Here is a 24,365-nt window from a genome sequence, read left to right on the forward strand (position 1 = left end):
TCCATACTTCTCATGAATGTGAAATAACGATGCCAGCATCAAACATCATGTTTAGTTGTGCATTTACACATAGCAATGCATCATAGGGTTATGACATGTGACCAGCCTCCTCTGATTGTGAGTCAATTAATCAGCCCTCATGAAATTCTGAAGAGAAAAACTAAGAAAAATCAAAACTTGGGCTGCCCGTATCTTGAAAGTGGGGCCTGACCTACCTGGCAGACAGCTATAACGCATGATCCATGTGGTTTGGATAAGGGACCATGGATATGTGTATGTGTGGAAATTGCATTTTCTTCCTGTCAATATTTTCTTGGCCATTTGACACACTACCATGTGTCTTAATATTGTGTGGGTGTTATTCTTTGCTCTAATTTCCTGCAGCTGACTGTTTTACTGGCCTGGGAAGAGGGTACAGTGGTACCATGAATGTAACTAGAACAGGAATAACCTGTCAAGCCTGGGATGTACAGGCACCGCACCAGTTTATCTTGCCGTCAAATCAATATGTTGAGCTATGTGGAGGTCACAACTACTGTCGTAATCCTGGCTCCAGGGCTCCTAATGGTCCATGGTGTTTCACTACTGATCCAGACACCAGATGGGAATATTGTGACGTACCAAAATGTGGTAAGTATTTAGATATTAAATTGTTGCTATCTGTAGATGAATATGTATGTCACATAGTGTGGATGTAGTGTAGTCTGTAGTACTATAGCTTTGAAAATATAGTAATCCAGTACAGTACAGGTGCAATTGCATGTTAAGCATACATACATAGGCAATTTAAAGCGAGGAAGAAGGCTAATCTCCCCTAGGAATCAACAAGAGAGAGAGACAAAATTATATTTTAAGAGTTAAACCACTAAAAACTGATAAAAACTTGAATACTTCAATAGAATAGTCAACTACTCTAATAGAACATCCATCATTAAAACTATACAGAACAAAGGCCAGTATGTAACCATGCCAAACATCCTGTCATACCAATTGCACATGCTTAAATTTTATCCTTTTGTGTACTGAATTATAAGACATCATTTCTTCTTGAAAGGTTAGGTTAAATAGATAGTGGGTATTTTCTATTCTAGTTACAAACTTAATGTTCAGATTATAATGTTTCCTTTTGCAACTAAAACACTAAAATTGTAAGCATCTATAAAGGGCTAAGGTATCTAGGAACTGTGCGGCCTATGCCCTTTATCAAGCTCCACACCTTTTCTTAGTTTTCAAATTTTAATGCTTTAGAACAAGCAAAATATAATCAGAGTATAACATGTCTACTTGTACATTGCACATATACAAAGTTTTTTATCAACATAAACAGCAAAAGTACCCATCCCTTAAAATTCCAAATAATATTATGATGATCCTCAATATAACCACAAAATGAATCAGAAATCTGCAATTACCTGAAAATAATTGGAAAATCTTTGGAACTGATATTACTGGCCATGGTTGCATTTTATAGTGCTAGCATTAATTTGTTAAATATCTTACAGCTTATTTAGGTTACACTGTACTCCCATGCAGAGCCCTTAATATGATTAGCATTGGTGGGAAGATTACTAGAGTTAGGGGTGCCCAAAATATATAGTGTAAAATTATTTTTTTTTGCTGAAGTTGCAATTCTAGAGAACCAGAAACCCCCTCTGAAAAGTTCTAGATCCGCCCCTGGAGATCACTGAAAAAAGTAAAGAAACAAGTAGAAACTATAGTAGAAACTATTTGGACTCAACGGATATAGTAGAAACTAAGGTAAAAACAGTAGTTTCTCCATAAATCAAGGGCAGAAAAGTACTGAGAATGCTTCTGTATAAATGTTTATTTGAGTCCAAATAGGGATCTCTGTGTGTTTAACATGCTGGCTTGTTTGACTCTTGTTTCTTTACTTTTTCAGTGATCTCTATTCCAAATTTTTTAATATTATTTTTACACTAGTTTGCTTACTTTTTATGGGTAGCTTACATGATAAGAGGTGCTGGTGGTGCTTGATATTACACAGTACTAAATATGTATATCAAAGTCAGTCATGTACAGTAGCTGTTAAGTAGTCAGTTAATATTATCAGAGTTAGCAAACACCAGTGTATTGTTTCCTTACTATTGAATGTACTTTGCTTTGACATATCAAACTACAGGCAGTGTGTAGCATGCTGTGATCACAATAGTATGACTTCTGATTTATCATATAGGCATACACACTTGTGCAGTGATGTGATCACAGTAAGTCAAGTACACAGTGGTACACAACAACATTGTTGCTCTGGTATGAATTTAATATACTGTGGTTAAATATAGGTAATGATATAAGGTTTCCAAATGAACATGTTAACATGAATAGATTGGATACTTATTAACACAATTAACACTGTGGTTACCCTTGCAGAGACCAAGTCAGAAGATCAATGGCAAAGTGAACCTACAAGAAGCACATTTGTTTGAAAGTAAATGTTAACATTGCAATGCGCATTTAAAAATAGGTCATGGACATGAAGAAAGACATAGGAAGGAAAGTTATGTAGTTTTTATCCCCAAAAAGTATTCACATTTTGCTCTAGCCCTGTGGGAAAAAGTAACCATTTCATAATAGAGATCGCCTATGTTTTTTTTTTGCCAAAATCCTAATAGAACATACACCTAAACACCACCTTAGGAAGCTCCACCAACCACAAAGGAAACCTTAGAAGTTAATTTGGAAGAAATATAGGTCCACTGGAAAAGATGAAGTCAAAAGGAACTAGTAAAAGTATTTTTTTAAATAACTCAAATATGCCATTTTGTTCATCTTCTTATTCTGATCATTATTATTTTTTCTACAGGGCTAGAGCAAAATGTGAGTACTTTTTTGGGGATAAAAACTGCATAACTTTCCTTCCTATGTCTTTCTACACATCCATGACCTATTTCTAAATGCATATTACAATGATGACACCCATTCTCAAGCAAATTTGCTTCTTGCAGGTTCACTTTGTCATTGATCTTCTGGCTTAGTTTCTGCAAGGGTAACGACAGTGTTAATTGTGTTAACAAGTATCCCATCTATTCATGTCAACACGTTCATTTGGAAACCCTATATCATTACCTATATTTAACCACAGTAGATTAAGTTCATACCAGAGCAACAATGTTGTTGTGTACCACTGTGTACATGACTTACTGTGATCACATCACTGCACAAGTGTGCATGCCTATATACCATATGATAAATCAGCAGTGTTGGGAGTAACGCGTTACATAAGTAACACGTTACGTAATATTATTACTTCTGTGGTAACTAAGTAATATAACGAAATACACTATAAAAACAGGTAATATAACTCAAGTTATTTTACTTACAAATGTAACGCGTTACCTAAGTAATATAGTTACTATAACGAATCTAATATTACGTTATCATACAGTATGATAGTACTGTATATTAGGGACATCGAAGGTGTGGGGGCAATCCATGATATAATATAACCCAAAAACCTACCGCGATTTTTCCTCACAACGACATGAAAGTATTGGTTGGGTAAAACCAAGCCCAAAAGTGTCTTCAGATCGACCCGAAACGTTTCCGTCAAGTTGCTACAGAATTTTAAAAAAATTTAGTCAATGGAATTTTCTACTGCCTGCCTACCTGCCTGACGCCTTCAGTCAAGCGTAGCGGAAAACTGGCTACAGCTACAGCCCTAAGAAACGTTTCTAGATCGCTTAAGAAAAAACCTTTGGTATATTGATAAACATACAATGCTTGCGCTATTGTCTTACCTTTTATCCTTCTTTACAATGGCCATCAGTCAAGGTTCTACCACTGAGTGTTAATAGACTACAGTACGGCTTCCATACCAATGTATATTGCATCAAACAATTCGAATACTCATGGTCGCCGGTTGTACCAAAAACACACGCGTACGTCAGACTCGCTGTTGATATCGATCAGAGGGAGCAACTCACGGCGAACTATATAGCAATGTGTAAGTCAATAAATATAGTTTAATTAGTAACAATGTTAAACCGAGTCGGATCATCCAGGTCCTGCTTTACAGATTATTCGGGTCTGACCCTACGTGCTAAATTAAATGTGGATGTGTTACCACACGTCATAGCGTAGCTCTGCTTCTTTCGTGAGCTTCGCCCACTTACGTAAATTACAGTCTGTAGACATATGGTAGCCACGTCCATTCATCAGTGTGTAGGTATGCACGAATCCACGCCCACTTACGTAAATTACTGTCTGTAGACATATGGTAGCCACGCCCATGTAGATATGCACGAATCTACGTCCATTATTGCCTGCAGGCTTATATAGAGCCACGCCCACTGATCAGTTGTTATTGTATGAGTCATAATCTAGTATAATAGTACTGTGAGTAACTCAGCAGATATTTAGTGGTCATGAGCTTGCAAAAAAACTTCACAAACAAATATAAGAAAAAATTGGGAATTTTAAATTAGATTAGGGACAATGTATAATGCTGCAATAAAAAGTACTGAAACAAGCTGGATCGGAGTAGTACGTAATGTCCAAATACTGTAAAACAATAAGAAGTGAATATCCCTACTGTGCATTGATACTTGTATCAAGACTCACAGTAGTGAGTCGCGCAGCCAAGAAACTACAAAGCGCATGCCCAATTAAAAGACGCGCGGCCACTACTGTGAGTTATTTACGTGTAGGGCCAGTTTCGCAATATTAGTCCTAGATTATGCAACATCTCTCAATAGATTTGTATTGCGTTACATGATAAAAAAAATCTTTAGGAGTCGTCATCATCATCATAGTTTTCTTGCGACCTCGCTATAAAATAAAAAAGTAACCATCGCAAAATAAAAAATAGGCGTATTTCTCTACCTTATGTTACAACTACTGTCACGTTATACCAGTCAACATAGTCGTGTTTGTATAGTCCATCTAGCACTGACATTATCCAATCCTGGTTTGCCTATACGCGTATTTTCTTCAATCAAACCTCTAATCCCTACAATAACTTTTAAAGACACGACGTGGACACAAACTCTAATGCCTGATAAACAAGTTGTGACAGCGTGCTGAACCGTAAGTTCCCTAGGGATGGCATTTTAAGCAGAAATCTTTTAAATTCCATTTAGTGCTACACCCCATGCGAACGTTTATAAATCGCCAGTTGTCTTATGGTGTGAAGAACAAAATCACTAGTGAAGGTGCTTTAAGCATACTCTTCAATTCTCTATTTACATGTAATTTTTAATAGATTAACCACAAAGGCCAGTAAGGTGAATACAAAAGGTAACAAGCCTTTAGAGGTTACCACCTCTATGTAGTGTGTACCATGTAGCTTGTGTTGTGGCTTTCATTAAGTATTATGCACACACAAATGGTGCAACAAAATTTTGTAATGGATTGCTCGAATGTGGTTGGTGGTGTTGTGGCTCGAATGTGGCTCGTGGTTTGCCAGTGACCATGTATGAGTTGGGGTTGTTCCACACAACTTACACAATATTCAAATTTCATGATGGCCATGAAAATTTCTTGTCATATGGTAAACATACAACAATGTGTAACAACGTTAATCAACATCACATCAAGACTTGACTAAAAATAGTTCCAACAATAGTGATGATTTCTTGTATGTCAGCATGACGATACTGAGACCTGTAAAAGAATAAGCAGGCACTGAAGTTAACATTAAATTAAACACTCATGCAACTGACCTGGAACATCGGTCGCAACACCAAAAACACTTGTTTCGATATCTGATGACACAATCCAGCAGGCACTGAATCAAAAGAGAATGTACAAAAAATCAATATGCCGGGCTGTATCAATAATAGCATGGATAATCAAAATGAACAAAAATTATATCCCAGGCTAAGTGAATGAATAACATAACTGTTGGGTAAGCATGTCAAACCTGAACATTAGGACATTAGTCAAACAAAAGTACACTATCACAACTTGGTCATAATACAATGTTTGTACCACACTGGTTGCCCAAAAATTGTGCCATTCCGGGACAACAGCATAATTATGAAACAAATAGTTACTACAACACAGAAGGCTTACTGTTGCACTGTCTACACTGATATACCATAATTTAAAAACATAACAGGTGGGCATTAAATACAATACACTTAACATCTGGGTACTAGGAAAAAATCACTAACATCACAACATGTAAACTGACCTGGAAATTAACACCCTTGATGCCACTACAGTCTACACTGGATATTTGTTTGAACCCATCAACACTATGCCCGATACATCTCAGTAGACTGACCTGCAAATTCAGAGTCACATCACTAGTATACAGTGATAATTGATAACTACAAAAACAACAATTGCAATAATACAATTCTTCTGTACGTCAACTGACCTGAAATTCATGACACTCGACACCGAGACCTGTAAAAGAATAAGCAGGCACTGAAGTCAACCTTAAATTAAACACATATGCAAACTGACCTGGAACATCGGTCGCAACACCAAAGACACCTGTTTCGATATCTGACGAAACAATCCAGCAGGCACTGAATTAAAAAGAGAATGTGCAAAAAATCAATATGTCAGGCTGTACCAATAAAGGATGGATAATCAAAATGAACTAAAAATATATATATCCCATATGCAGGTTAAGTGAGTAACATAACTGTTGGGTAAGCATGTAAACCAGAACATTAGGTCATTAGTCAAACAAAAGTATGCTATCACAAACTGGTCACTGATAATTGATAACTACAAAAAGAACAATTGCAATAACACAATTCCTCTGAACGTTAACTGACCTGAAATTCATGACACCTGTATCTTTGTTCTTGCATGGTCTCAACTTACATATGTACCATGATCACATTCAACTGCTAGTGGATAAACCAGTATGACCAGATGGCCTGCAAAAACCAACAAGCAGGTGTTAAATACAATACACCTAAAGCCTGGAATATGAAAAATATTATATAAGCATTATTCCACACTGATATAGTAATAGATTATAGGACGTTGTGGAACTTGCCTAAATGTGTAAACTTGAACATGAGGACAACTGCATAATCTGGACACTTGGAATTGTCCAATACCTGATGAACAAGTTAGTACTACAGTATGTTCACGTTCAGCTGAATCCTCAAAAACATTTAATAACTCATGGATGCAACTACACACGATCTTGAAATTTGGCTCATTTGTAGTACTGTTTGACCCGCTAAAAATAGTTCAAAATCTTTTTGTTCAAATGTTTGACATAATATTTACGGCCAACCAAAATTTTTACAATACATTTCCTATGGGGAAGCCATATAAGTACAGTGTCCATTACAGCCCTTTCCCGAACTTGTAATGGAGCCAAACTGTACGTGTCTGTTGTTGATACTTTTGCTGTTTACCAATAATCATCTGGTTGGCTGAAATGTTAACTCTATTGAAAAAAGTCCACTTTTAAATTTTTAGCTGTTTTTCAGGATTCAGCTCAACATGAACATACTATAACGACATTCACTTCAACATTTTATCCCAGCCGGGTGAATCTCTTGTAACTGAGTAAAATGTGTTTATTTTCCACCTGCAACCAAAGTTCTACATTTCTGTGGTTGAGTGTACATAAACTGACCAGGAAAATCAGTATGCCATAGGGGTATGGAAATGGTTCCTTTCCTTCTGTTGTGACATTACTTACAGCTGACTGGTAAATGATCATTGATGTCCCCGTGGACCCCAACAATGACTATATCAATAACTTCACAAGTTGGAATGAATTTCCTTTCAACATGTGGTGGAATGAATTTCCTTTCAGCATCTGGTGGACAGGTCCATAAATCCTATCGCACAAACACGGTGAATCAGTGTGTGGCGATGTGACACGTTGCACAAACTTCACTCCTCGTTTCGTTAGCATTCAAGACCGGCATACATCATAGAGTACCTCAGTATTCTTGACTCTTACTTCTTCAAACGTTGCTCAAGCGATGTAGTTTCTCACGAGGGGCTCGAGTTTCTCATTAAAGTCGAGCCGATTAAAGTACGCCTCACCATCTAGTTACATTCTTAAACCATTCAATTTAAAACCACGTATCACGAGTGTCCGCTTAAGGTAATTAGGGACTTTCCACGAGATTTCCCCTAAATAGATCACGTGTTAGTTGTCAATACGGTGGATTCTGGTGGTATACATGGTTCAACAATGCGGTAAGTGTACTTTAATATAGTATAAGCTGTCAATAATTGTTTGTGCACTGCTAAACTAAGTTATTTTTGTGTGATAAGTATGCTTGAGGAAGGGTCTGGGGGACGACACTAATGTTTTGACAGCAGTTGATGATGGCCAGGCAAAGAACTGCGAGAAGAACTACTGTGATAGTGTGATAGTAGGGAAAAATTCCCACCCCTATAGCTGTGCCTAGGGGCATTAGCTAGCATTATCTACAGCTACTGTATTATGTTGCCGATATGTACATCCGGGCCAAGAATAAAGGTGAAAGTGGTAGTAAGGCTCAATCCTATTATTCTGCTGAACAGGCAAGGGAGTCTGGGACTCTGGGGGCATGCTCCCTCAGGAAAGTATAAGTACTACAACTTTTTTGTTTTAATTGCTTCATCATGTATAAAATTTCAGTCAAAAGGTGATGATCGAGGCTCTGGTCTTATGCACTGGTTGGAGTGGTTGTATCGATACTGCACTGTGACATCCTTGAGGGGTTAGTGCTGGCATTATCCATGGCAATACTATTCCATCTCCCCGAGTCTTGATGATTGAGTCCTCCATTCCTTTCTCTGCTGCTCCAATCCTGAAGTTGTGACCACAGTCAAAAGGTGACAATCGAGGCTCTGGTCTTGCATCTATACTGTACTGCAACACCCTTGAGGGGTTAGTACCGGCATTGTCCATCGCAATACTGTTCCATCTCCCATATACAAGTCTTGATGGTTGAGTCCTCTATTCCTTTCTCTACTGCTCTAATCCTGAAGTTGTGACCAACATATTTAAAAAATGGTATAACATGATAAACGATTATGGTGATAACAATTACAAATGTATTTATAGCTGTGTAGCAACTGTGAACTAATTAGGCACTTGCAAGTTTAATTAGGTGTCTGAAGCATTTAACATGCACAGATATGAGATATATTCGTCACATGTAGGCAGTAAAGATAGGTTTACTCTAATAGAACAGTCATACTACACCGTAAATTCATACTTCCGAATTTACGGTGTTATGAAACAATCATTATTATGTATGGATTTTACTGACTCTCCAAGATAATATTCTGCATTAATGTTAATTGCTCATTTCCAAAAAAAAGTTACCTTTCAAACCAAATGTAGAGTCTATCACTGACAAAAATGAGTGATATCCACCCCAAAAACACCTTCACTGTAAAAAAGGCGCGCCCAAGAAACTACAAGTACCTGGAACCCAATGTAAAAAAACAAAAAGAAAGAACAGCTCAGCTGAAGTGAAAAGTAACTGGTAACTTAAAGAGCTGATATCTGGAGCGGCCAAGAATACAATTACTAAAGTTTAATCCATGCAAGAATACCTTGGCTATAAAACAGGTGTGTACATGAAAGTAACTGGCAACTGAAATGGCTGATATCTGAAGCGGCCAAGAATGAATGGTCATATACAACTAATTCAAAAATTTAACACTGAACCTTTATAATTCAGCTGTGTTCTATATTCACTCTTGCTGCATCGTAAAGTAATTTCTTTTAACTCTAATTGGCTGGTAATTTGGCCGCCTTTTTTTGCTCTATTATACTGACTATTAAAAAAGGCGGCCAAATTACCAGCCAATTAGAGTTAAAAGAAATTACTTTACGATGCAGCAAGAGTGAATATAGAACACAGCTGAATTATAAAGGTTCAGTGTTAAATTTTTGAATTAGTTGTATATGACCATTCATTCTTGGCCGCTTCAGATATCAGCCATTTCAGTTGCCAGTTACTTTCATGTACAAACCTGTTTTATAGCCAAGGTGTTCTTGCATGGATTAAACTTTAGTAATTGTATTCTTGGCCGCTTCTGATATCAGCTCTTTAAGTTACCAGTTACTTTTCACTTCAGCTGAGCTGTTTTTTTCTTTTTGTTTTTTTACATTGGGTTCCAGGTACTTTTAGTTTCTTGGGCACTCCTTTTTTACAGCGAAGGTGTTTTTGGGGTGAATTATTACTACAAGTAACGGAGTTACTAATCTTGTTAGTAATCCACTGAGTAACGCCTAGCCACAGCGAAGTATTGAAGCCTACTGAATGTAGCTAATTCACCAGCTTCTTACTTATAACCAAGATTTGCACATTGTCCAACAACGCAATCATGTCACGTGATAAGATGGTAGTTTCACACGTGACAGCTTAAGGCTGTGGACACAAAGTAATATAATATGTAATATTATCATAGTTACTTTATTTGATGGGTAATATGTAACTGTAACTAAATAGCTCAGTTGCAAGTAATATGTAATATGTAACTAGTTACTTTTAAAAAGTAACTTGCCCAACACTGTAAATCAGAAGCCATACTATTGTGACCACAGCATGCTATACACTGCCTATAGTTGGATATGTCAAAGCTGTATTGTACAAAGTACATTCATTAGTAATGAAACAATACACTGGTGTTTACTAACTCTGATACTATTAACTGACTACTTAACAGCTACTGTACATGATGACTGACTCTGATATACATATTTAGTCTGTGTAATATCAAGCACCACCAGCATCTCTTATTATCATGTTAGCTATCCATAAATGGATTTATAAAAAGTAAACAAACTAGAGTAAAAATAATTTAAAAAATTAAAACATTGGAATGGAGATCACTGAAAAAAGTAAAGAAACAAGAGTCAAACAAGCCAACATGCTAAACACACAGAGATCCCTCAAATAAACATTTATACAGAAGCATTCTCAGTACTTATCTGCCCCTGATTTATGGAGAAACTACTGTTTTTTCCTTAGTTTCTACCATATCCATTGAGTCCAAATAGAGATCTCTGTGTGTTTAACATGCTGGCTTGTTTGACTCTTGTTTCTTTACTTTTTTCAGGAATCTCTATTACCATGTTTTAATTTTTGAAATTATTTTTACACTAGTAATGATAATTAAGAAGATGAACAAAATGGCATATTTCAGTTATTTTAAGAAGTACTTTCACATTTTCCAGTGGGCCTATACTTCTTCCAAATTAACTTCTAATGTTTCTATTGTGGTTGTGGGAGTTTTCTAAGGTGGTGTTTAGGTGTGTGTTCTATTAGGATTTTGGCAGAAAAAAACATAGGCTATCTCTATTATGAACCACTACTATAGTTCATGATGTAGGTAGTAGAGTAGTTTGTGTGCTAATACCATACCTGTTTCACTGCCCATACAAAAGTCTCAATAGTAGCAGTGAAATTTATCCCGTATTTCACTGGTAGCAGTGAAAAAGTTATAATTGCAATTTCATTGGCTAGAATTTATGTTAACAATGTAGCGCCAATTAGTGTTGACACGTGTTTAGTACATAGTAACAAATTGCGTACATAGCAACGTTAATGCACAGCATGCGTATATACAGCGAGTATGGTATTAACTGGGAATAGCATGGGTATAGCAGTGAAATTTGGGATAAATACCACTCTTGTTGTATTGGAAATGGTAAATTTCACGAGGCGGGTAAATTTCACTCGGCTTCGCCTCGTGAAATTTACCATTTCCAATACAACACTCGTGATATTTATCCCAAATTTCACTGCTACCCATGCTATTACTAGTACAAACCACACTCGACATGTGAAGCCTATCTAATTCTAGGGCAAGTCAAGGGACATGACCCCTGAAAGTTAAGTGTCAGAAGATTGAAGTTTGGGGAATTTTCAGTGGTTTCAGCAGTTTTTCAAACACTCGTTTTAATAAATGCTTGACTGTTGCATTAGGGTGACTGCTCTATAAGAGTATCTTAATCTTGCTTGATTAATTTTTGGAAACCTTGTAGAGTTCATGTAACACCTATTGCACAATATACTTTTGAATTAGGGATATTCACCATCCCAAATAAAATGGTCGGGGGTGCTCCATCACCCCCTTTCCACCGCTTATGTTTATACAATCATACTGCAGCATTAAATGTTGTGCCCTTTTATATACATATGACAGTTTAGTATAATTAACCCCAACCATTGGCTGGTTTCAGGACCACAGTGCAAAAAGAAGTGAAATCTGCACAAAAACAGCCAAACTTTAAAAAATGGTGCAGCTGTAAGACTGCAATGATGTGGTGAAATCAAAGGTGGCGGCCAAGAAATTATTGCAATGATGCTTGGCTGTTTTTGTGTACATTACCACTGCTAGAGAATAATTATTTTCACTTAGTTGAAGTGGCAGTGTTTATTTATTAACGTTCAGTAAAAATTATTATCAAACTCAATCTATATCTTCATAATACTTCAGTCTATACAGGTAATTAAGCACTTACTGTATATTCTCTGTAGAAATTTTAATTCTTGTCAAATACTATTCTGTATTGCATTGGTTATGGGGCTTCTTATACTGAAAGTTGTACTAGCTGTATACATTATTAAACTACAGATCAGCATCAAACTCAACACTCAAGACTGGTTTATGGGTACACAAGCCTTTCTACAACCTTGGAAGGAAGTTTCTGGCCTTAGTAATGACTTGTTTGACAGGCAACTGTGATACAAGTCTGGGCAGCCTTGTACAACTAGACTTAACATTTTCTCTTTTTTGCGCTGCATTTTGACTATCCTTAAGTGTGCACATGTGGTGTATGTGATGTTGAAATTCCACTAGCATTCATAAATGCTATTTTGTAGGCTAAAATGACTATTATTCTATATGTTAACAACTGTATAGCTACCATGCCAACAGCTATATGATGAATGCAATGCATGTATCCTCCCATAGGTTGTTCACTGGTCAGGATTGGTTGTGCAAGGTAAGGGGTTTGCACCCTTGTACAGGCCCCCAGGCTGTGGGGGAGCAAAGCTTGAAAAATACTTTTACATCTATATTAATTTTAGCCTTCAGCCTGCTTGTATCATCGATTTTAAGGCATTTACATGTAAATTATAAAAATCCTACAGCATCTTGGAGTTAAAATTCTACAGCCATACTACATGCAGTGCAACATAATTATTATATACAGTGCACAGGGGCAGATCCAGGAGCTGGAAAGGGGAGGGATACAAACAGGCTAAGTTGTAAGCGGTTGGGGAGAGCCAGATTCTCTAGTTCAGTGCTGCGTGGTTGAAGCAGCAAGTAATCACCTCTTAGTAGTGTCTCACTGTTGATTTTTGCCATTTTTGCCTTTTCAGATGGTTGGGAAGTCTTAAAAGCTGTTTAAAAGGCTCTGAATGTCTTAAACAACTGCAATGCAATAATTATTTTAGAGGTGCTTAATTGGTACATACGAAGGTGCTGTGTGACAATTTCACAGCTAGTTTGACTTTGGTTTGCTTTGGTTTTGTAATAAATGTTAGTAAAATGTGTATATTGTCGTGAGTCTCTTGGCCTGACAAAGTTTAGTAGTTATTTTAATCAGAAGTATGACTGGCTCCTCCACAAGGTGAGGAATAGGGGGGGGGAGGCATTTGCCCCAAATGCCCCATCCTGGATCCACCTTGATGCATGCCTTTTCCTGTGTGCCAGCTGTACAATTGCCATCGCTTAACTGTTGCTTACTGTCTTCTGTTCTTATTTCAACTTTAAAACTGGTCATTTCCGTTAACTGTAGTGGTAGTAATCTCCATGTTTGTAAATATTGTGTTTGTTTGACTTGGTGTACACTATGAGCAATGTGATGGACAATTAAAATCAACTGAAAATGCCTCCAGATAGTATTTCTACATAGTATGTTACAAATTTTCCTATTCCTGGTGGAGCATGCTGCAGACCCCCAGTATGAGCATGCTACACATGCTGAGTGTGCTCCACAGACTATTGGTTTATCCATCTACAGTATTGCTGCATAGTGATTTGAACATATAATCTGATATAAGCAAATTAAGTTGGGAGGAGGGACTGGCTTGTACTTACTGCTCTGTGCCTCATGCCACTAGGGACCTGCAAGAATGTAAAGCAGTAAGTCACATTGAGGATGTTTAAAACAATGCACCTTTATAAAATCTATAAAATTAATAACTATACATCCAAGTACTAAGAATAATACGAAATGTGGTTAAAATTATGTCCTAAATAAGCAAATATATAAATAATTAATGTTTGAGTAAACTACAAGGCCTAGAGACATAAACTAACTGGGGATCGATTTGCCTGTGAACGAAGGCACATTCATTGCACCTATTTGTGCTGATGACTTTAATGTACGTGTAATTCTATATAGCATTTAGTACCACACCCACACAAGTGATTGCAGGAAAGCCAGAGGCCACTTTATGCGTAAACAACAAGATTACAAGTTAGGGACCCGCCGATTATGCTGGCATAATTTTGAGCATAATAGGTGCCTGAAAGCATTGAGCACTGCATAATGCTAGCATAATAGGAAGAATATTTGAGCCATACTACAAATCCTTGATGGTCAAAATACTAGTCACAGAAAAAGATCGATATACTCTAATAGAACAGTCAATAACTCTAATAGAAAAATCAGGCAGCTGACTGTTCTATTAGAGTGTATCGATCTTTTTCTGTCACATACATTTTGAAGAGCAAAGATGTGCTTCAGCTACTTATTATGTACCCATAACTGCATTTTTATTAGCAAAACGTCAGAAATGAGGCATAAAGCTTGAGCATAATTTGAGCATAATAGGTAAAAATTTTGAGCAGTGCAGCATAGCACAATAGGTAAAATTTGAGCATAATAGGCGGGTCCCTATTACAAGTATGTTTAGGTGGCACAGTGAGTTCCAAGTCACCATGCCAGGTACCAGTGGACACGTTTTAGGTGATGAACAAGATTAAGAGTATGTTAACATGATTGTTTGTTGTGTATTTGTATAATTTTGTATACTTCTGTTCATCCTTTACTTGGCTTGCTAGCTGAATTATTTCCATATCCAGTGTTCAGTCAACTTCAGTGCCAATAATACATTGCTGCATACAGTTCTATGGTACATAGTGCATCTCCTGTATATTGTACAGTATTGCATGTGTTACACATCATTATGCCATTGCCACACTATTAATGTACCGGCACTCAGCTACCAGTAGATTTGCATTGGGCCTGGCAAGCCCACATAGGAGGCAGAAGGGTGCTACATTGGGGGTGCCCAAAATTTATGGTGGTAGTAGTAGCTAGGTGTGGCGAAGCATGCTAATTCTAGGGGGGTCTGGGAGCATCCCTCCAGGAAAATTGTGAAAATTAGGAGGCATTTTCAGTGGTTTTAGCTGTTTATTCAAATACTAGTACTTTTTAATATGTGCTTGACTGTTGTATTAGGGTGACTGCTCTATTAGAGTATTTCGATCGTGATTGTCAAGTTTCTGGAAGTTCATGTGACAACTATTGCATAATACAGCTTTGAGTTAGGGGTGCTCAGCACCCCCAGTAAAATAGTTGGGGGTGCTGGAACACCCCCAGCACCCCCTCTTCCGCCGCCTATGCAAGCCGGCCATTGTGTGGAGAACATTAATGCCAGCACAAATTTCAGTTAATAAGTTTGTGTGTGAAAATACATAGCTCTCAACCTGAAGCCTTTCGGTGCCAGGAGTGAGATCACTTTGTCACAGAAGCACAATACTTCTAACAACCAGACACTTTCCTGGATACACTGTGCTTTGTTGTTTTCACTATTACGTTCTGCTGTACTGGCTATTCATGGGAGCAGAAAGCTACAGTCAACATAGCTCCCTGCTGTCTCCACTGAGCTGCGTTTAGTGGAAAGCCGTATTCTTGTTGATTAGAACAATTGTGGTTTTGTTTGTTTCATTTTAATTTACATTGTTTTGTCATCACCATGCATTATTTTATTTTGAGACAAAAACTATAAACATTGCCGTAATCACATCCCATGTAACGTGATTCAGATAACAAACACTACATACACAAAATGTGCCCTTAGGCTGATAACTGCTGTGTAGTTGTGCTTGCTGCTGTTTATTTATCTACATACTGTAAACTATATTATTGTGTCTATACATAGTTACAGTCTGCAATGCTACTGCAGGATTGCAACCGTTTATACTGGTACGTGGAACAAACTAGATTTCAGAGTGGTTTGACATGATTCAGTTTGATACGGTATATGGTTACAGTAACTTGAATCGCTCTGATTTGAGATAGTTGGCTAGTATAAACAGGCTGCTAGTGTTGCTATTTTGTAGTACAAAATATAGTGTGTTTGTACAGTTATCTTGTATTTGCCATGTTGTCGTGATGTAGTATAAAAACTATTTCACCATTTCAAGTTTGGTAGCTTTTATATATATACTCCTTACATTGTAGCCACTAGTTCCCTCTTGGTAGATGGCAGCTACCAGCTCCCCTCCTTTCAATCCTTTGCTGACTGTACTGTTTACATCATGGATATGGCTTAGGTGAGATTTGCCCACTCAGTGTGTGTCCTGGCTAAGGCTTCTCACTTTGAGCTTAATAATGATCCTGTCCCATGAACCAGAGACTGCACAGCTGTTTGTTCTGTTTGAAGATAATAGGTCACCCACCAGCACATCCCCTATGGCCAAAACCTACTCTCTGTGCACACAATAGTTTCCCCGACACTCCAGGCTTTGTCAAGTCTCTTTGTGCCACACCATATCGTTATTTAATTGAGACCCTCTCACACCACACGCTTATTGATAAGCATACCGAACTATTGAATAAGTGCCATGGGGAGAAAGGGGAAGCCCCCTAGACTAGATCTAGTGTGAGGATAAGACTTTTTACAGCTTTTGGTTTCAGTGGCAAAACCCATCATTTTTGTGACAGTTATTACCAGTTGGGTCAAAGGTATCATGAACTATAGCCTGTACTGTTTTTATGTTTATGCTTTTATTCATAATCCAAAGTTCATGTAACTACAGGTATCTTTGTGTAAAGTTTTATCATTACCACAAATGTATATTACACTGTCATGTCTGCACACACAGTAATTTTCTGCAGTATTTCAATTATATTCACATTTCTCCCACAAGTTCCACTGTCTATCTGCTCAGTCATATCCTACACAATCACTATAGTTACAATACATACTAGTGTATATGTTAAAATAATATTAGTGGAGTATTTTTTGAAATTGAAACAATTAGAATTCAGGAAAGAGCTGTCTTAGGTTCTCTTTCATACAGTACAGTACATTACTGTAAATGGCTATAGTGCAAACATATTTACATCCTTAAAAAAAATACATATCTAAAAATAACTGTGTGCAACAAAGGAACTTTTATCATGTTTCTTCTTGCTATTGTAGCCCATACACTACTATCGCTGCTTAGTAGTTTGTCTCTCAGAATTTTAATGCCAACAGATTTAATTGTTTCAAGCCTTATGTATTGCTTGTTAACGGATACATTAAGATGCCAGAAAAATACTGACAGCTAATGAAAGAAGACACCTTAGTAGCTGTAGTTTTGGCTTTTAATGTTTATTTATTTTCTAAGGATTGTTGTTGCTAGGGATAATAGTATTTCAGCGTGCAGTATTGTGTTTTCGTAATTGTTTCAATGCTACTACATGTGTTGTGGTTTATAGTTAACACATTATTTGATCTTTCAGATCCTGAACCATCTTGTGAACTCTACACTGGTAGTGTGTGCTATGCCAGAGGTGTCATCGGGAAGGACTACGTGTTTATCAACAACACTCAAATCAGCTCTACTGATCAAGCGTACTGGGAAGATGCTATGGTGAACTTCAAGTCAAGTCTTGAAACATCCGTACAGAGTGCCGGTGCTCCTCAGTCTTGTGTAGATGATATGCTCTCCCTACTCTGTTTTCACATATTTCCAGTGTGTGACTACAGTTCTAACACTAGTGTCCCCAGACAGGTACGTAGATAAGAAAATACACGTGTATATGCAGTGTGTATGTATGCTTGGTGTAACTAGTAGCATGCAGATCCTCCTCCTTTTAAGTAAAGCATTTTGGTGGAAGACAGGAGGACAGAACCCAGTTAATTTTAACAGACAAAGTTTAAATATGATCATAGTTTTGATTTACCCCTGAAAGAAGGAGAAACGGCATTTTATGACATTATAATATGTGTTTCTATTGTAACAAATAGTCACAGAGTTTATCTGACATACTTACCAGATCTGCAGGTCATACTGTCAAAGAGTCAGGACTGGACCATGTCAGGTGGTGTGGAACAATTTCCTACAACTAGTTGCACTGCAGAGAATCAGACTACCTGACTGTGACACGTTACCGGAGGCCATCGGAGGAACTTCACCAGAATGTTTCATGCCTTTTAACTCTACCGATCAGAGAGAGAACCATCCTGCAAACTCAGAAGGTAAGAATCCAGGACTGTAAACACACATTCGTGTATGCAGTAAAAATTTATTCTCAAAGTTAGGGACCCGCCAATTATGCTGGCATAATTGTGAGCATAATAGGTGCCTGAAAGCACTGAGCATAATGCTAGCATAATAGGAAGAATATTTGAGCCATACTACAAATCTTTGATGGTAAAAATACATTATACAGAAAAAGATCAATATACTCTAATAGAACAGTCAATAACTCTAATATAACAATCAAGAAGCTGACTTTTCTATTAGAGTTTGTCGATCTTTTCTGTCACATGCATTTTTAGGAGCAAAGATGTGCTTCAGCCACTTATTATGTGTCCATAATTGCAAATTTATTAGCAAAACATGGGAAATGAGGCATAAAGCTTGAGCATAATTTGAACATAATAGGTAAAAATTTTGAGCAGTGCAGCATATAGCACAATAGGTAAAATTTTGAGCATAATAGGCGGATCCCTCCTCAAAGTATTAATTACCACATGACTTTCCCCTATCCTCTTAAAAAATACTGTGGTATGAATTATGATTAGAAGTATGCTGGTTAATATTGGTGTGTGTAACTGTAACCTAATTTTTGCCACTACAGTGTGCTACAACTTGGAGGATAAAGGAGACTTCTACAATGGGACTATCAATGTCACTGTGTCTGGGAGGGTCTGCCAGAAATGGGACTCAAATACTCCACATGTTCATCCCCTGACCTCTTTGTATCGTCTTTATCTTGAAAGCCACAATTATTGCCGTAATCCTGAGGGACGTGGAATGCGTCCTTGGTGTTATACAACTGATTCAAATCAACGGTGGGAGTATTGTGATGTTGACCCTTGTAGAGCTTCTGAAAGTAATAGCAGTGATGATGAGTTTCCTTTAGTGACAGTTTTAGCAATAATTGTACCAGTTTTGTTTGGGATCTTGTTAATGCTGTTGATAGTGATTTTAATATTCCGTCATAAAGAAAAGGCTAGGAGTGCTAAACTGAATACTGTTGGTAAAATAATATGTGATGCTCTATCAGAGAGTATTATTATATGTATATTTGACTGCTCAAATAACGATGTCAATTTCCTTAATAACACTCTACAATTTTCTAAAAGAATATCCCCTTTGCAGTTTACATAACTATTTTTGCGCTGAATGTTCAACAAGTTTGAGAGTTTGCATGTATCATACTTTTGTCATCTAATATAGAGCTATTTCTATCATAATTATTCCAAACTTGTTCAACAAATCAGTGTATTTGCAAAACGTACATTTTCTATGCTTGCAGTAAAGCATGTATTGGTATCAGACATTCACTCAGAAATAGTAGAATCTGGGTATATATGCTATATTTAAGTGATTGAATTATAGGCTCTATAATTCACATACATACATAGGCTTACTCTTTAGACTACTAGTTGTAGATCACTGTTGTATTTTATTAAATAACTATTGTAGCACCATTTTTCCTTCCTTACAGATCATTCAGTGCCTGACATAGTGGAAATGGACACCAATCCAGCCTATGAAGTCTCAAAATCTAACACAATAAAGATGGACACCAATCCGGCCTATGAAGCATCAAAGTCTAACACAATAAAGATGGACAACAATCCAGCCTATGGAGTTTCAACATCTGGTACAGTAAAAATGGTGGAAGATGACCCAGAATATCAGACTATGAGTGCAGGAGCTGGTAGTGATCAGCATGTGGAGATGACACATAATCCTGCCTATGATTTGCCTTAATGGGTAAAAAGCTAGTATCAATCTATTGTGGCTATGTTTATCATTCTCATATACTGTAATTTAGTTTTTATATATACTTAGAGTTGTTAGATATGTATTTTGGTACTGTATGATATTTTACAATTTAGTGTATATTGGTTATGATAAATGCAAAAACATTCACTGTAAATTGAAATGGGTCAATTCGACCTCCATGGGTAAATTTAAACTACATAAAGTTTGGTTAAAATGACCATCTAAATGCGGTTGTAACCAAGGTAGGTATATAGCTAAACTAAATCAGTGAAAAAAAACTAGAGAAGTCAATATAACTGTGTACATAGGATGTTCAATTAACGTTTTTTGGTAATTTCATTGTGTATTGTTAAGTCTACTATGGTAAAGTTTAGATGACCAGCTACATGCATACATTGGTACACTGGTCATTATAGTATTTGTGGTTAATACTGTTAGCTACTTTACATCCCACAATCAAAAGTGAACATGGAAAACATGAATTTTATGTACAATTTGAAAACTATAAGATCAGGTATATGTTTAAGCTGTTAAGATGCAGTATGTAACAATTATTGCTAATATGTGTCATAGATTAATGCATGTACATATGATGTATGTTATTATTAGTGATGACTGACTCATTAAGTAATGTAAACAAACAAACATTTTGTAACGAGAGTTGATTTTACAACAGATGGTTGAAGTAACCATGATGGCAAGGTTATTTCAAACACTTAGCTCGAGGTTGAAGAGACCATGGGACATCTAGGTGATATGACTATATCTCACAGTTAAAATAAACTGGCAAGTACATCCTTGGGTTATTACTATAGTACCAAAATTTTGGTCATTTGAATTGAAGGAAAACTACTCAAATTTGTGTCACGAGGCTACTCTTAATACAAGAAATTAAATAATAGAGTCTCTCTTATAAAACATAGCCCTATTGTGTGTGCATCAACAAGTCACAAGTGTTAATAATTACAAAGGCTGTATTACTCAATGTCATACATACTGTTACACTATCCCCCTTTCTCTAGAAGATGTTCCATCTTGCCTTAATGGCGAATAAAGCTGTCATAATGTGATGGGGGTCTTCTATCTCTATAAGGGTATCAAGTGTTGCGCGCTGCAGCTGTTAAGGGCATTGCTGACCCGGAGTGTTCCCAATTGTCATCCTCTTCCAATAACTCAAGGTGTTAGGTGTGCGAGACTGGGTGGTGTTATGTCTGTCTGTTGATACAGGATTGTCTGTTGTTGTTGTTGTGGAGTCAAATCTCATGTTAGCTGGGCAAGGCTTGAGGCAATCAATATGGACTACTTTATGCTGTCTTCTTCCATTGAGTTTTTGAATGCAGTAGGTGGCTTCTGATAGTTGTTTAACTATCTTAATATGGTCCAGTCCATGGATGGTAAAGCTTATGTGATAGTCTCCTCTATCTATGAACAGGGAATGTAGCCAAACAAGAGTGCCTCGCTCATATGGTTTCCCATCCCAGTGTTTTCTGGTCATAAAATTCTTTTTCAAAGTGGATATAGTGCCGGCACCAGTTACGAACGTGAACGGCTATTTACCAGCACAAGTCGATCAGTTGCTGGACTATCAAACAAACCAGTTGTGCATGTCTAGGCGAGCTAGAGTTGGTACGCGTCCAATATGCCCCGAGCATTCGACTTTAGGGCACGCGTCTAGTAGGTTTCCCAGAGCATTCAACTTTAGGGCACGCGTCTAGTAGGTTGCCCCGAGCATTCAACTTTAGCAGGGGCGGGCGAATTTTTTTTTTTATACGCACTTCTGACTGAAAAATTTTCATGTTTTGTGAACTTACCGTTTTTCTTTGTTTTACGGAAAGCAACATTGCGGAGAAGGAAAAGGTCACACTGAAACTATTAGCCCCTCTGTATTAAGTGTGTTGGTCGTCTTCAAAGATGCTGTGAACAGCGGATGAGACCTACCTGGATGGACATTTCTTCCCTGCCACCCGCCTGTTATCTCACAATACTGGCGTGACTCGATCGCTGAAAACCGGCTTCGATCATGGCGAGTGAAGGCCAAGGTGAAGGCGTGAAAGGATAGAATGACACTTGTAAGAAGTTGTCACAAGGGTGGGAACCGAATGTGTAGTATGTGACTGTAATATCCTTGTTTGCTGTATACACTCTGAGAGTGAAACTACCTATAGCTATCTTGTACTTGAATTAAATGTCATTATGTATGTATCCAGGTTGTGACCACAGTAGTTTGTTTGTTCTGTGTAAAGTTAACATCATTTTCATTACGGTATGTACCATAGTATTGTGTGATTGAATAAAGTTTGCAACTGCCGGGGTATGAAAAGGTTAGCACTCGTTTTAAGACACTCCAAATAAATTCTGTTTCCCATCCACCACCTGCATCTCTTTATTCCCAGCTGTTTCATTATTCCGTATTCTTCCATTGTTTTCTGCATACTGTACAGGCTTAATAAAATTGGTTTTGCAAGGTTTGCCAGCTCACATGTCAGAATGTTATCACTGTTCATGTTTGTGTTATTCTTGCAATGTAAATTATGAAGGTACAAGCTGAAAATGTTATTACATTGTTTGCTATGGCTGTACCTATAGGCAAATAATAACTTGAAAAGCTGCCAATTTCATAATAGAAATATATGGACCGCCTGCTAAGAGAAACAGAGAATTTATTTGGAGTGGCCTTACTAGCTTCATTCAAAGTCTGCAAAATACAAATGGGATCCACTCTGTAAGAGTTTTAAATATTGTGTTGTGCCACATCTTTGGCTCTCAGAAGAATTTTGTTTTTGTTCTACAATTGCACTGCACCCTTGAATACTGCTTTGTGAATTCATGTTACTGATGCTGTCATTCTTACCAACATTGTAAGTGCCTTCATCATTTGGGTTACATTTTGTCCAGGTTTAGTGGGTCTCATCCGCTTTTGAATAATTATTGGAATGACCAAAGTAGCTAGTAATTATAGGAATGGCCAGGAATAAATCCCAGACCAGGTAGTGACTTGATCCACAGACTTATTGCAGTATCCATGATCAAATTAATGTATGTTAATACTAACCTGTGACCAAACATCATGCCAATAGCTATCTATAGCTATCCAGTCTGCAGTTATGAATCATCAAAATTAATTTGGAAGACCTATTTCACAATGTGGTCACATAATGGGCATTCAAAGGTAGCATATTGCCTGGGAATGTAATTTGCTTAGGTTGACCGTGGTCATGAAATTATAACTGTTTTGGCTTTCTACCCAAAACAGGTCAGCCATTGACCAGACCATGGAACCAGATTGTTATTTATGTTGAAGAAAAGTAACCTAACTACTTAACTATACTACTCAAAATTTAGATTTAAATCACACAGCTATACTTTAGACCACATGTAATTATTGTTGAAGACCTTGGTGTGATGATTTATATGGACTAACAATATAATTGGCAAGAATAAGTCAAATCATTGTACTGGCTATTTGACCAACAAAGGAAGAACCACCACATCCATCTCTTTTCCACCCAATAATCAAACATGTAAGGGTAATGCTGAAACCAAAAAAATGTAATCAACTGTCAGCTATTGGAGACGTGTGCATACACATTGAGTTCAGCTGCACATTTGAAGATAAGATGAACATCATTGTAACGACCATTAATGATTGGCTGGATATTGAGGTCATGCTGCACATCTACCAATTAGTTGATACTTACTTGAGGTCCTACTTTTATAGATTAAAAAAAATTTTTTTTGCCCATATGTGACCAGATTTGCAAAAGGGGTCTTCCGCACACATCCAATTCTCTAAACTTGGGAGGCCATAACTTAGTGTTCAGTTAACATATAAACCTGACATTTTCTCCATCAATTAAGCTATGTCAGTACTCACTACTAACCAAATTTCAAGTCAATATCTTTTTCCAATCTTAAGTTATTAATCGTCAAATTTGGTAAATAGGATGTGTATGGAAGACTCCTTTTTGCAAATCTGGTCACATATATTGATTTGCAATATCTGATTGGATCTACCAGTTTGCACAACTTGCAATTCTGGTATACTACCTTGCAACTTGATTGCTACATCTATACATAATTTCCCTTGCTCCACTTGAGCAATACATTCAGCTGCCTTTGTACAAGGCTGTCAAACGTAAGATGTCTTCAAGCAGCCTGGTTGATTTGAAGGTATAGATGGACATAGCTTTGTCATTCTTGAACACTTTAATGTGATACCT

General features: G+C 37.2%; 2 protein-coding genes across 6 annotated transcripts; one reads left to right on the forward strand and one right to left on the reverse strand.

Annotated features, from left to right (window-relative positions):
- Nucleotides 1–390: 390 nt before the first annotated feature.
- On the forward strand, nt 391–20,320 carry LOC136264178 (plasminogen-like). The gene is made up of 5 exons (XM_066058885.1): nt 391–630; nt 17,645–17,916; nt 18,182–18,383; nt 18,989–19,390; nt 19,862–20,320. Exons 1-5 carry the CDS (start codon nt 426–428, stop codon nt 20,128–20,130), a joined length of 1,350 nt encoding a protein of 449 aa, XP_065914957.1. The 5' UTR covers nt 391–425; the 3' UTR covers nt 20,131–20,320.
- On the reverse strand, nt 5,238–8,096 carry LOC136264613 (uncharacterized). Of its 5 annotated transcripts, XM_066059388.1 has the most exons (9): nt 7,833–8,096; nt 7,571–7,778; nt 6,977–7,040; nt 6,750–6,854; nt 6,430–6,494; nt 6,341–6,369; nt 6,152–6,290; nt 5,679–5,743; nt 5,238–5,619 (listed from the first exon to the last, which is right to left on the reverse strand). In XM_066059388.1, exons 5-9 carry the CDS (start codon nt 6,436–6,438, stop codon nt 5,544–5,546), a joined length of 318 nt encoding a protein of 105 aa, XP_065915460.1. In that variant the 5' UTR covers nt 6,439–6,494; nt 6,750–6,854; nt 6,977–7,040; nt 7,571–7,778; nt 7,833–8,096; the 3' UTR covers nt 5,238–5,543. The 5 variants fall into 5 exon arrangements, 4 of the variants coding, with proteins under 4 accessions (XP_065915460.1, XP_065915462.1, XP_065915461.1 ...); XM_066059390.1 differs by lacking the exon at nt 6,977–7,040 and having other exon boundaries at nt 7,637–8,096; XM_066059389.1 differs by lacking the exon at nt 6,977–7,040 and having other exon boundaries at nt 7,571–8,096.
- Nucleotides 20,321–24,365: the final 4,045 nt, after the last annotated feature.

This window comes from Dysidea avara, chromosome 8 (genome assembly GCF_963678975.1).
Source record: "Dysidea avara chromosome 8, odDysAvar1.4, whole genome shotgun sequence".
In the NCBI taxonomy this organism is placed as follows: Eukaryota; Metazoa; Porifera; class Demospongiae; order Dictyoceratida; family Dysideidae; genus Dysidea; species Dysidea avara.

Excerpts from the sequence above, each read along its gene's own strand:
- LOC136264178 (XM_066058885.1), top strand. The coding sequence starts at position 426 with ATGAATGTAACTAGAACAGGAATAACCTGTCAAGCCTGGGATGTACAG. Across the intron at positions 17,917-18,181 it reads ACACTAGTGTCCCCAGACAG|ATCTGCAGGTCATACTGTCA; the intron begins GTACGTAGATAA and ends CATACTTACCAG. Across the intron at positions 19,391-19,861 it reads TGCTAAACTGAATACTGTTG|ATCATTCAGTGCCTGACATA; the intron begins GTAAAATAATAT and ends CCTTCCTTACAG.
- LOC136264613 (XM_066059388.1), bottom strand. Across the intron at positions 5,744-6,151 it reads TCAAGGGTGTTAATTTCCAG|TGCCTGCTGGATTGTGTCAT; the intron begins GTCAGTTTACAT and ends CTTTTGATTCAG. Across the intron at positions 5,620-5,678 it reads TGTTGCGACCGATGTTCCAG|GTCTCAGTATCGTCATGCTG; the intron begins GTCAGTTGCATG and ends ATTCTTTTACAG.